Here is a 13,259-nt window from a genome sequence, read left to right as displayed (position 1 = left end):
GAATGACTTAGCCTTATGATTGTACCAAGCAGTACAACAGACCTCATCTGCTTACCACAATCCAGAAAGAATTAATTTTAGTTCATTTGTGGACAGATCCCTTCAGTCAAACAATGATTGTGCTAGAAGCACTGCTAGAACTACAACCTATCCTCCCTCAGTATAATCACACTGTCATTTAGACTAAAAAAAATCAAGATGAGAAAGTTAAATGTTATTGCTACAAGATGGTACCCAGCCTGCTACCATGGAGAAGTGAGCTGCAGTTTGTGCTGCCTAGCCAAGTGATTTCTACTACTGGTCATTAACAGGATAAAGGACCATTTCTGCCACCATTGTACCTGATTACTATTCAATGTATTGTAAACTGCTGTGGGCGACTCTCTTCAGTTGCTAAATCCCAATAAATAAAATCACTCCAGCTTGAGGGCTTCATCTGAATATTTGACAAGTTTCATGATGCTTTGCATATGTTTGCCTGTACAAAGATAAAGATCAAGACTGCTTAAAGAGCAGCTTTGCCTACTAAAGATCCAATCCAGTTCTGGTTTTGCTCCATTGCATCTATAGAATTTTATTGGTGCTTTTCCCAAACAAATTGGAATTAAAGACAGATGCAGATAAGTTTATCATAACTGAGCTAGATCATCTGGTATCTACTGGAAGATTTGAGCCTGCTCACCTAAATATTGAGGTGCAGCCTAGAGAATGACAGGGTGGCTGTTACCTGCGGATACCCCGCCAAAACAGGGAGAGAAAAAAATAGCGGTTGCCGTGGAGACAAGACCATTCACCGCCCCCATCTCCGCAGTGAAGTAAGGGATTGCGTGTGATCATGGATTGTGTGGTCTAGCAGCCCCTCCCGCCTGATCGCCGCATCCCATCCCCTCACCATTTCCCTCCCCCTTACCTTATGTCATGAATTTAATTTTTCTTCTCCGAGTGGCACACTTTCAACAAGTCTGGTGCACAGCTGTTTGAGTTGAATCTTCTCCTCTGTTGCAACCTGAAACAGGAAGTTATGTCGGAGAAGATTCAACTCAAGCAACCGCGTGTGACTTGAGTGTGCAGCTGGGAGAAGAAAAATTAAGTTCACCACATAAAGTGAAGGGAGGGAGGAAGATGACGGGATGTGGTGATTGGGCGGGAGGGGGCTGCTGGACTGCGCGATCCATGACCATGCGTGTTCCCTCACAGTAGGACTGAAAGGGAAAGAGATGCTGGGCCAATGGGATGAAGAGGGAGACAAATATTGAACCCACAGTAGGAAAGAGAAAGTGGAGGACAGGCAGGTGAGCCAGATGCTGGAAGCGGGGGGAGAAAGAGGGAAAGAAGCTAAATGGGGCTGGAGAGGAGACACATTGGTGTGGAAGAGAGGGGAAATCTGGATATAAGGAGGTAATAGAAACAGAGGAGAAATTATGTGCATGGGACAGAGACATAAAGGTGAGATACATAGGGATGGTATATGGACATGGGGAGCAATGCCGGATACTGGAGGGAGATACAGAGGGGAGATATTAGAAATGGGGAAAGTAGGAACACAGAAGGGAGATAGTTTGCGGGGACTGAGCTCGCAGAGACAAATTTTTTTCCCTATGTCATTCTCTAGTGCAGCCCTCAAACTAGTAGATTTTTTTTGGTCTTCAACTGCAGAGAATGGGATACATGTTATTCTTATAAGATGAAGACAGCAGTGACCATGTGCCATCCTATTTTCTTTATGGAACCACATTATCCATTTTTGCTGGATCCAGGGATGATGAATTGTACTTCAGCATTAAGTTGATTGCTATTGTTATTGCACCCTTTTTGTCTGCAGCAGTGAAATTTCACAGTACTGTGCTTAGGTAAGCACTCCTGTACATGAAATGTCAGATACCTGATGGGCCTTAAGAGTAACTGAGGCTTTTGAAAATTAAATCTATACAGTATTCACATTTAGTCAGTTGGTTAGCAGGAAAATGACCAGTTTATGGTGTCCCACTGTGCAAAATAAACTTGCTTGAAAATGTGTACTACCTGAAACAGAATTAAAAAAAATTCTATCCTGTGTGCTCTTCTTTTAACCCAGTTACTGTGGTGGCTGCGTCCCAGGTTAATTTTGAGTGGTCATACGCACAGTGCCTGTGAAGTGTTGCACAACAGGATGGTCCCAGAGATCAGCGTCCCATCCTTCAGTTGGAGGAACAGAAACAATCCTAGTTTCATCATGGTAAATTTACATATTTTATTATAATCATAATTTAAAAATCTTAAAGTCCACGTAGGTAATAATACACTACATGATATTTATAGTTGAACTACCTTTTTTAAAAAAGACATTTTCATCATTTGATTTATTTTAATCAGCAAGGACAAGTAAACAAGGTTGCTGTCTTGCTTCATGCTAGATTTCCTTCAGACTATACCTTGCCATATATCAGCTTGGGTAGTGCATTTGACTCCAGTTTTGTCATCCTGAGATCACGTTTCACAGGTTACTGAGCAGTAAGTGCCAAAAAGGCTCTGTAGTACAATACAGTACATTGTAACTTCTGGACTGAACCTGGATAAGTCTTCCAGCAGGGTTGTGGTGCTTGATCACATGCCATTGCTAACATAACTATATTTTGTGCAATGGAGAACAATGAGCTAAAACTTTAAATAGCAATAATGAAAAACAGGTTTATAACATGATCCACTGCATCTACCTACTGCAGTAACCCAGCAGTGCGTACAGACACAGCACATTCATTTGGGTCAGAACTTTTATTACCCATGGCATATCTTCTGCTATGCTTGTAGCTTGTGTTTATGACAAAGTAACAACTACTGGTAAGCATGTACAAATTTTCACCACCTGGTTCTTGTGGGGTAATAATAATCAAACACCAAACATGCAAATCTATATCATGTATTTTTATTGTGATTATCATAAATTCTCCCTCCCCAAACCTATTTGGGGGTTCTGCTGCTTGTTAAACATCATTAGTAACTTATACATTGCAGGGAGCTTCTGATGCTCAAGTCTGCCCATTCTGGTTTTCAATCCATGAACATCAAGGTTCATTGGTTACTTTGTCAGTAATTTACTATTGTTTCTCCTTTCCCCATTCTGCTGCTAATTAACACTGCCTAACTCCTTCTCTACCCCATCTCATTTTCCTGTTCCCTTTATAACCTCAGCAACCTCCTGCCAATCAAAAAGGTGGCACAGATGTTATGCAGAATGCGCATTTTTTCCCCTGTCCTCCCCACATGCTGCCAGGGAGCAGAGTAGGTCCTTAGCCACTCACTTTGTTTCTATGGTATATGCCATAGAAAGCAATGGGAAAGGGGGATGGGTACATTCTGTAGCTGTTCTAAATACTTCATCACTTCTGTTAGCAGCATTAGACCAGACCTGAGTCTTAATAATGACTAGAAATCATGCTACAATGACTCTAAATGTTGGCTGTTGTTTTCTGAATGCAGTAACTTCCCCAAATTGTCTTGTGACATTATTTTTCTCTCTTTTTAATCTCTGTAGGCCAGCTTAACTACAACAGATTTCACCCTCGCTAAGTGTTTTCTGCCAGTTGAGGATACAGTGAATTACTTGTATCTTGTTGCAGGTGTTGTGCTACTGGTGTTGACAGTGGCTTTCTGTCTTGCTGCACTCTTTTCCTTTGCTCAGCAGATCAATAAATTTAAGCACATATGAAGGATGGTGTAGTTCTGTGTATAAGGGGGAGCAAGATACCAACATGGAAACAAGTGAACATCAAATTGGGGGGGGGGGAAAGATTGGGACTTGCACCTATAGCTGAGTTTCACTGCAATAGTAGTCTTGATTATACCCTTTATTTTATGCAGATTGGGGACAAACTAACAGTAGAAGAGAATGCTTTTAAAAACTACAGAAAACAAAAATTCCATTTACACAAAGAAAACTAATGTTTTAGTTGAATAGGGTTACTTTGTTTGCTAGAATACACCAGTGCATTTTTAACAAATGGATTTTATTAAAGGTAGCACCTGTACAATATGTGATTCCTAAAAGTTAAGGAAAGAACTTTTAAAATGTTGTCTTAAGGAACTGTTACATTATCATTTACACAGCACAAGCTAAGCGCCTTCTCCCATCCTACATGCCTGGCTATATTCTAGGCAGGTCATGAGCTTCTGAGAGGCCAGGTTTAGCTTCTCAGTAGGTACAGATTCAGATTTCTAAGGTGCTGTGCTTGGGCTATCGATAGTGACAGCTAGTCTATAAGATTTGTTTAGGTACTTAAGCCAACAGTAAGACTACACACGGTGCAGAAGATGTGCTGCCTGGATAGCATTCTGAATCTTAAAAAAAAAAGCTAAAAATCAGGTGGTAATTTTCTGGAACCTTTCTGAACTTACTTTTTTTTTCCTCATTGCAACTGAGGTTGTACCTGGAAGCCACCACTGGTCCTAACTAGGTACCTGTTTTATTTTTAAGAAAATTACCACTGCTAAAAATTGTCCTTGGTGCAGGTTTGTTCGATTGTTTTTATGCAATGAAATTATTTATTAATTTTTCTTTAATATTGTGTGATGGCAATTGCAAATCAGAAATAAACATTTTGTACATAACTTTGCCCTTCCCTTTCATTGTCCCATTCTCTATTGGAATTAGATTAACAGCTCTGTAATTTTACAAGCTTTTTCCTGGAGGGAAGGAGGAAAGAAAGCAAGTTAACAGAACATATATATATCACAACAAAGAAATGAAGAACCCAATAAATGTTATCCCCCTAAAAGAACTCTCAAATTCAAAAAGGTTTGCCCCCCACCCGCAAATACCTGTTTTTGAAACTGTATAAGTTGCTGGAAGAATGTCTCATTGCAATCATAGGGTTCCTTTTCCAAAGCCATGGTAGAGGTTTCAACTGTGGGCTGGCAAGGTAAATACTCAGACGCTGATAGGAATTCTGTGAGTGTTGGAGCATTTACCTTGCCAGCCCTTGGTAGAAACCTCTATCGCAGCTTTGTAAAAGCCACTGATAATCATACTTCCTGACCTACAAATGAGAGAAGAGGGCTATTCATCCTTTTCTACTGCACCATGAAGTTTCAGGTGAAATGGGGCTAGGCTTATAAATAAATGTGGGGAAAAAATACAAATTTGGCCTGCACAAAAATAATAATTATAGTAAAAAAAAAAAAAATCTGAGAGAGGCCCTAGAAGATCCCAAACAATAATTTGTGCACTCTCTCACCTCATTTTTTTTTTTTTTTTTTGCTTAAATTAAGAGTAGAATGTTTAAACACTGATGGAACCAAGTCTGTGTGAAGTAATAATCCTAAATGCTTTTCTGAATTTCTGTTATTGCAGGTGTAATTCTTTTTTCCCCAGTGTTTGTATAGATTATCATGGACACAGGAAAAGTATATAGCCACAGAAAGACATAAAACAGCTATTTATGTATAAAATATAAAGCAATGAGTATAGTAGAAACTACAAAGGGCATGCCTTATTGCTACAGCTCTTCTTGCTCTTTGTGATTTTTTTTTTAAATGTATCTAGGTATATAAATATATATATATATATGTATGTGTGTGTGTGTATATTGTAATGTACCACAATGTGTTTTGAGAATGTCATTTGCATAAATTATTCAAGTCTGAGAAATATTCACACATCTTGATTCTACAATATTTAAAATAAACAGTTTGCTAATGCATCTCTTTATTAAAAGAGAAATAAAAATGCCATCTTGTAATTCTGTTAGGCCAGACAGGATTTTATACCTTTTTTGTTCATTTTGTTTTCTCTTTCTTGCTAATTACTTGCACATGGAAAGTTGCTGTTGGTAACAAAGACAGAGAGTGAGAGAGAACCTTGGTCTGATGGGTCTCTCACATGTCCACACCATGCCTGTATGCACATGAGAAGAGCTACAAAGGACCCAAGGATTACTTTTAAAAACAAACACCATAAGTTTCCAAACAGGTTAAAAAAAATCAAAATGAACCCTTGGTTCCTCCTGAAATAACAGCAAGCTGCACATTTGGAAAACTGAGTGGATTCAGAGGTTTTAAAGCTGTGTATGACAACATAAAAGAAAATTATAAAAGGCAAAATTAAAGACAGGTTGCTGCAACATCTGCTCACTGTAGGGCCTCGCTTGTAAAGGTAAGTAGTTAATTTGCATAAGTTATATTTTTTAAACTAAGAATTATAGAATGAGTGTGTGTGTAAAACCAGGAATATCCCCCTAACTTCTACCAATAAAATCCTTAACTCCAGTCACTGCTGAAGGTAAGGTTGACATCAAGCTGTACAGCGCAATCAAAAACATACTTACATCTTAGCTCATTTTACAGGTACAGCCATAATCAAGGCACAAAGATCTTCTACAAGTATTTTTTTTTTCAATAAAGTTGTACAAAATAATATTACATTTTACAGTCTGTACAGTATAATAAACCAGCAGTTAAACCAAACAAAACCAAAATAACCCCTTGCACTCCCCCCAAAATTATATATATATATATATATTTATATAGAAAGGACTAATGTCCAAGAATGACCTATGCTAAAATGGTCATTTGTGGACAGATAAAAATAACATTAGTGATGGAGGGAGGGCTTTTTTTCCCCTGCTGAGATGCCAGAGGCTCAAAACAGCTGCAGTTCAAATTGCTTATCTTTTTGCTATGCCTCTCATCATCTACTTCCTGTTCCAGGAACAGCTTAAAAGAGGAGGTCTCTTTCTATCCGTTGACCTGCAACTCAGCAATTGCTTAAAAACTGTGACAGAGCAATAAATATTGTGGTGCTGCTACATTGTGTATATAGTTCCTTATCAGTATTTTTTTTTAGTAACCTGATACAAAGTGCACTATTTTACTTTTTCTCTCCCATCAAGTACTCTTCAGTGTTATTTAAAAAAATAAATAAATAAAACAGCCCCACACAGGGATAGGTCTGAACACACTGCCATCGGCTGGCCAGGTCCATGACTACATTAACCATAACCCGCCAGGAAAACAAAAAAAAAAAAAATGAAGCGGGTTATTGTTCATTCAAAACATAGGGAGACAGAGGTAGCCAAAGGCTTAGTGGAATGGCAAAGAAGTGGCATATCAAAATAAAGCACACATACATAAGCCAAAGCAAAACAGAGAAGCAGGACTTTTAAAAATATATCAGAGTAAGCAGTTTGAAAGGCAGACATGTACTTCCTATGAGCTCCTTCCACCCTGTGTGTATGGGGGGGGGGGGGGGGTTGGGGTTTGCTAGAGCGGGCAAGTGAGTGAGAGAGACAGGAACAATAGGTTAGTTGGTGGGGGTGGGGAAAATAATAGTTGTAGAGGGTTTAAAACTACAGGCTCCAGGTGATGCCAATCACAAGAGTTCATACTGGCGAAGGTGCATTCTCTGAATGATGTCTCGACAGTCATTGAACACCCTCCGGATATTTTCTGTATCCACTGCGCATGTAAAGTGCGGGTAGCAGTGATGCCGGCCATCCCCACCTGCTGTACTTATTCTCTGTAAAAGAACACATTTAAAATAGAAAAAGAAAACTCAGAACTAGTTTTTTTGTTTGTTTAAACCTAAAATTTCACTTTTCTTAGTTTGATTTTCAAAGACTTCCTTTTTCTAGCAGGCAATTTAATCCTGCTTTGGAAATGGTCATATAAATTACAGTCATGTGAAAAATTAGGACATCCCATTAAATATTTAGTTCTTAAGAAATGTTTACATATAAATATGTCAAATCTTTTTTTTAATTTATCTCTGGAAAAGAAGGTGTTGCAAGTAAACAACAAACATTTTCCTTGATTTACTCATGAAACAAAAGATATCCACAAAAATGTTTATTCTGAGGAATAAATTAGGACACCCCCACATATCCTCCCACTTAAAGTGGCTCAAATCACACACAGGTGTATCACATCAGGTGCACATGATTAGAACATCATTACTCAGCATTTTTGAAGGAGGTTTGCTCTACCTCAGACATTTAGTTTGGTGTGCTCATGACTGCTGCAGAGAGAGTGAACACCATGGTGCAATCAAAAGAGCTGTCTGAGGCCTTTAGAAAGAAGGTTATAGCAGCTTATAAGTCTGGTAAGGGATATAAAAAGATCTCAAAAGAATTTGACATTAGCTATTCCACAGTCCGGAAAATACTGTACAAGTGGAGAACTTTCCAAACAACTGCCAACATGCCCAGGTCTGACCGTCCAAGCAAGTTGACCCCCAGAGCAGTCCGCAAGATGCTAAAAGAAGTCTCCCAAAACCCTAAAATGTCATGTGGCCTACAGCAGGCTCTTGCTACTGTTGATGTGAAAGTATATGACTCTACAATCAGAAAGAGACTGCACAAATTTAACTTGCATGGGAGGTGTGCAAGGAGGAAACCTTTGCTCTCTAAGAGAAACATCAAGGCCAGACTGAAGTTTGCCATAGAGAACGTAGACAAACAACGGGACTTCTGGAATAGTGTTCTATAGACAGATGAGTCTAAAATTGAATTATTTGGACACCAGAAAAAAGGACATGTTTGGCGTACACCAAATACAGCATTCCAGGAAAAGAACCTCATACCAACTGTGAAGCATGGAGGTGGAAGTGTCATGGTTTGGGGATGCTTTGCTGTAGCAGGACCTGGCCAACTCACCATCATAGAATCCACCATGAATTCTACTTGAAGAACATGCGAGATCATTTGTAAGAAAATTAAAGCTGAAGTGGAACTGGACCCTGCAACACGACAATGACCCAAAATATACCAGTAAATCCACCAAGGACTGGCTGAAAACTAAGAAATGGAGAGTCCTGGAGTGGCCGATCTTAATCTCATTGAGATGCTGAAAGGTGATTTGAAATGGGCTGTATATGCAAGAAACCCCTCAAACATCTCATAGCTGCAAGAATTCTGCATTGAAGAATGGGCCAAACTTTCCTCAGACCGATGTCAGAGACTGGTAGATGGCTATAAGAAGCGTCTCACTGCAGTTATATCAGCCAAAGGGGATAACACTAGCTATTAGGGTGTAGGGTGTCCTAATTTATTCCTCAGTTAGAATGCACATTTTTGTGGATATCTTTCATTTCCTGAGTAAATCGAGGAAAATCTTTGGTGTTTACCTGCAATTACATCACTTTCTTGTCCAGAGAGAAATGAAAAAAGATTTGACATCGATATGTGAACATTTCTTAAGAAAAAACTGAATATTTCAAGCTATTTCTTATTTTCCTCACAGAAACATGGCTACCTCAGACACTGACCAAGGAATAACAGAAGTGTGTCCACAGGGCTACAAAATACAAGTAGTTTGCAGAGATAAAAAACGAGGGGGAGAACTAGCCATCCTAGCCAAAAACACTCTAAATATAGCCCAACAAGGCAAAGCCTCCACCCCACACATGAATTGACTCGCCTGCCAACTATCGAGCCCCACATTCAAAGGAACCTTAACATGCCTACTATGCTACATAACAGCTTGAAAATGGAATGTAGCAAAATCAGAATTCAAAGAATTTATTCTCAGAAACTCCCTCACATCAACATACAACCTAATCCTGGGTGATCTTAACCTGCACCTAGAAGATGAATCTTCCAATCAAACTAAAAACCTCGCATTCCTCAAAACCCTTTCCTACAGAATCCTGGACCCACAAACCACACACAAAAAAGGCCATCAACTTGACATAGCTGCCTTCATGTCCCAAACACCCATCACACAAGAAATACACACCACAAACGGAACTCTGGTCAGACCACTACAGATACACGTTCAAAATCAACTGGACACAGGGCAAAACCAAACAAAATTACCATAGCTTAACATATGAAACACACAAAAAGATCGACCCACGTAAATTCTGAAACAAAAGTAGACAACATGATCCAAGATGGCAATCCCAAGGATTTCCTAAACCACTGGCGCACTCTAAGCACATCCATCCTTGAAGACATGACACAACCGCAAATAAAAACCAGAATCTGCAGATGCTCAGCAAATGGTTTGATAGCAAACTACTACAACTCAAACGACAATGCAGATGTCTTGAAAGAGAATGGAGAAAAGACAACCAAGAATACACAAAAACAGCCTGGAGAATACTGAACAATACAAACAAAAGCTAAAAGAAAAAAGAAAATCATATTACACCAGTCAAATAGGCACAGAAATTCAAGACACCAAAAAACTTTTCAAATTACTAAAGGAACTCACAGACACCAAAGCCTACCTAGCCACTAAAACCGCCCCTCCCCCCCACAGCAAACCATACTGACTGAATTCTTCAGAACAAAATCTCAACAGCTAGAAACACTTTCACGGGGTCCCCAAGCCATCTCGATGAAATCTCACTACCACCCATAGAAAAAGAGGCCTATGCAGCAGACAGAAACTGGTCAGACTTCCCAAACTTACTATGACCCGACCTAGAAAAACTCTACAACAAATACAATCATGCAGCCTGTGACCTCAACCATTGTCCCCCATATCTGTTAAAAGGAGCCCACACTAAATTCTGCACCCACCTCATGGGGTGGATCAGTTACACGCTCACAGAGGACCAATTTGCATAAGACCTATCCGAAATCATCATAATCCCTATCCTGAAAGACCCAAAGGGAGCTACAGATCAGCTATCCAATTACAATAGCCTCAATACCGCTATACATCAAGCTAATAGAAGGGCCTCGTAGCAAAACTTCTCACCAAATACTCAGAAAATACCACAACATACTCCACCCCTCACCATCAGGCTTCAGAGGCTACAGCACAGAAATACTACTAGTCTCCCCTAGACACAGCCAAACACCACCTAAGTAAAGGCAAAAAAATGCTACTATACAACTTGATCTCACAGCAGCATTTGACCTAGTAGATCACAACATCCTACTTATTAATCACTGGAAGTAATAGGAATCACAGGCAACATCTACAATGGTTACCTTGTTTCCCCCATTTCTCTTTAAATTCACTCCAATAAGCCTACACATAGAGTCCAGTTATTCACATATCCTACTGTCAAATTATGTCGTTTGATGAGATCTCTCGAGAGAACGCTCTCTTTCCAGGCAGCCAATGAACGCCTGGTTTGGCAAAATCATACCAGGAGTCTCATCCTATTATTTTTTTTAGAAAGCTATTAAAGACACAACTCCTGACAAATTTGTAATCTAAGCTTCCTAATGCTTTTTAAATACAACATGTATTGTGTATATTCTAGAAATTGTTGTATCTTTTGAACTGTAATAGTCGCTGGATGTTCAGCCTTATCTGCTGTGAACTGCTAAGAACCATTCGTGGTCTGACGGTATATAAGAATAAGTTATTATTATTTGAAGGATTCCTCTGCTCAAGAAATACAGAGTTAAAGCAAACAAGGAACAGTCAGAATCCTGGAGCAACCCTTGCGGAGTCCCCCAAGGCTCCCACTATCTCCAACACTCTTCAACCCTTTATATAGCCACACTTGGCACACGCTTAGACGAAATAGGCATAACTTCATACAGCTATGAGGTGACATCAACATCCTCCTCCCTTTCGACCAAACGAACCCCAATACAATGAACAAAATACACTTCCACTAGAAACAGTGTCAAAATGGATAAGAGACCACAAATTAAAGCTGAATCACGACAAAACCAAATTTCTAGAAAAAAACAAAACCCTAAAAGATCAAAACCAAATTCTAGAAAAAAAACAAAAACCCAACCATAACAAACTAGAAATAGACTCCAATGCAACCAAACCTAAAACTGCTGGAATAATGATAGACAAAGGCTGCACCATGCAACTTAAAATCAGCAAAATGATCCAGAAGGCATTCACAACCATGCGCAACCTAAGACAAATCCAAAAATACTTCAACGAACAATTCAAACTCTTGGTACAAGCGCTAATCCTAGGACTCCTGGACTACTGTAACATCCTATACCTGTCATGCCCAACCAACATGCTATAACAATTACAAACGGTCCAAAATACAGCTCTTAGATTGATTTACTCGCTGGAAAAATATGACCACATTACCATCTGCTTTCCGAGATTCACACTGGCTCCCAGTACAAGCACGCATACAATACAAATTCTACTGCACCCTATTCAAAGCCTTAAATGGAAACGGCCCAAGCTATCTGAGCAACTGCCTAATCAGGAAAAACACATCCAGACCAAGGAGAACTCATGCACACTTTACCCACCCCCCAAATCAAAGGTATACAAAGCAAAAAAAAATATACGACAGACTATTTAAACACCAGAGCAGCGAAACTAAACCACCATCTCTCCAATCTGCTATTACGCCCAACTACAAAACATTCAGGAAAGAACTTAAAACTTTTCTATTCAAGAAATTTGTCAAATGATCTAACTAAACCTGATTGACCCTCCACAGATCCCGATGCATACTACATCTATTAACCATGTATTCTCCTTGGAAATGCCCAGGCCAACTCTTGTTGTAAAAACGCCTAGAACTGAAAGGTACTGGCGGGATAGAAGACACCAATGTAATGTAATACAGGCCCAACGAGGATAGAAATGAAGACGACGACCTCCAATTGGAAAAGTCTAAGGAAACAATTGTTAGATGCTTGCTAGGCTCTCTATGAGAAAGTCAAAATGATTAGCTGGGTTTTCTGCAGCAACAGATTACCTAAATCAGAAAGCTAGATCTCCACTATCATTGTAAATCCAACCTGAGAATCTCCTATTAAGTTGTTCAGAATACCCAGCTTATAACAAATAGATCGTGCAGTGAAATACATACAAGGAATAGTGGTTCCTCTATGAATTGTACAGAGAAAAGATGCTCAAGTAGCAAGAAAATTAGTTCAAGTCCCGGAAAATGTGGCAGAAAAATACAGAAATATTTTCCCATTATTTTGGGTGCTTTATGCCTGATTCAAAAAAGATTTTTCAAGCACAACCGGCTTATACATGTAACATCATATGAGCACTCATGAAGAAGCTCTCTTTGGCAAGATGTACAATACAGTAAGTGTAATGAGATCATACTCCACTCCATAGCTTAGGAGTGAGTGGGAGAGGAGGAGTAGCTTAGTGGTTAAAGCAGCAGACTGTGAACTAGAGAGACCAGGGTTCAAATTTCACTGACATACCTTGTAGAACTTGTGCAAGTCACTTAACCCTCCAATGCCTCAGGTACAGTTACATTGTGAGGCCTCTAGGGATAGGGAAATACCTAGTATACCTGCCTTGAAAACTACCACTAGAAAGGTGTGTGTTAAATACTAATGAAATTACTGTCATGGTATGCACAAAGGTCTCTC

The 13,259-nt window shown here is 39.4% G+C and overlaps 2 protein-coding genes across 4 annotated transcripts in view; one reads left to right on the top strand and one right to left on the bottom strand.

Annotated features, from left to right (window-relative positions):
- The window catches only part of MPPE1 (metallophosphoesterase 1), a 46,601-nt gene extending 42,790 nt beyond the window's left edge, over window positions 1-3,811 (top strand). For all 3 annotated transcript variants that reach the window (XM_033934100.1, XM_033934101.1, XM_033934099.1), the window contains 2 exons: window positions 2,075-2,215; window positions 3,512-3,811. In XM_033934100.1, coding sequence (XP_033789991.1) covers window positions 2,075-2,215; window positions 3,512-3,685 — 315 coding nt within the window. In that variant the 3' untranslated portion in view covers window positions 3,686-3,811. The remainder of the gene's footprint in view (window positions 1-2,074; window positions 2,216-3,511) is intronic.
- A 1,664-nt stretch (window positions 3,812-5,475) lies between these two features.
- The window catches only part of GNAL (G protein subunit alpha L), a 572,953-nt gene continuing 565,169 nt past the window's right edge, over window positions 5,476-13,259 (bottom strand). Inside the window, 1 exon segment of the mRNA XM_033934098.1 lies at window positions 5,476-7,489. Coding sequence (XP_033789989.1) covers window positions 7,343-7,489 — 147 coding nt within the window. The 3' untranslated portion in view covers window positions 5,476-7,342.

The sequence above is a fragment of the Geotrypetes seraphini genome, chromosome 2 (assembly GCF_902459505.1).
Source record: "Geotrypetes seraphini chromosome 2, aGeoSer1.1, whole genome shotgun sequence".
NCBI lineage: Eukaryota > Metazoa > Chordata > Amphibia > Gymnophiona > Dermophiidae > Geotrypetes > Geotrypetes seraphini.
The sequence above is the reverse complement of the archived record's forward strand: the minus strand, read 5'-3'. Positions and strand labels throughout refer to the sequence as shown.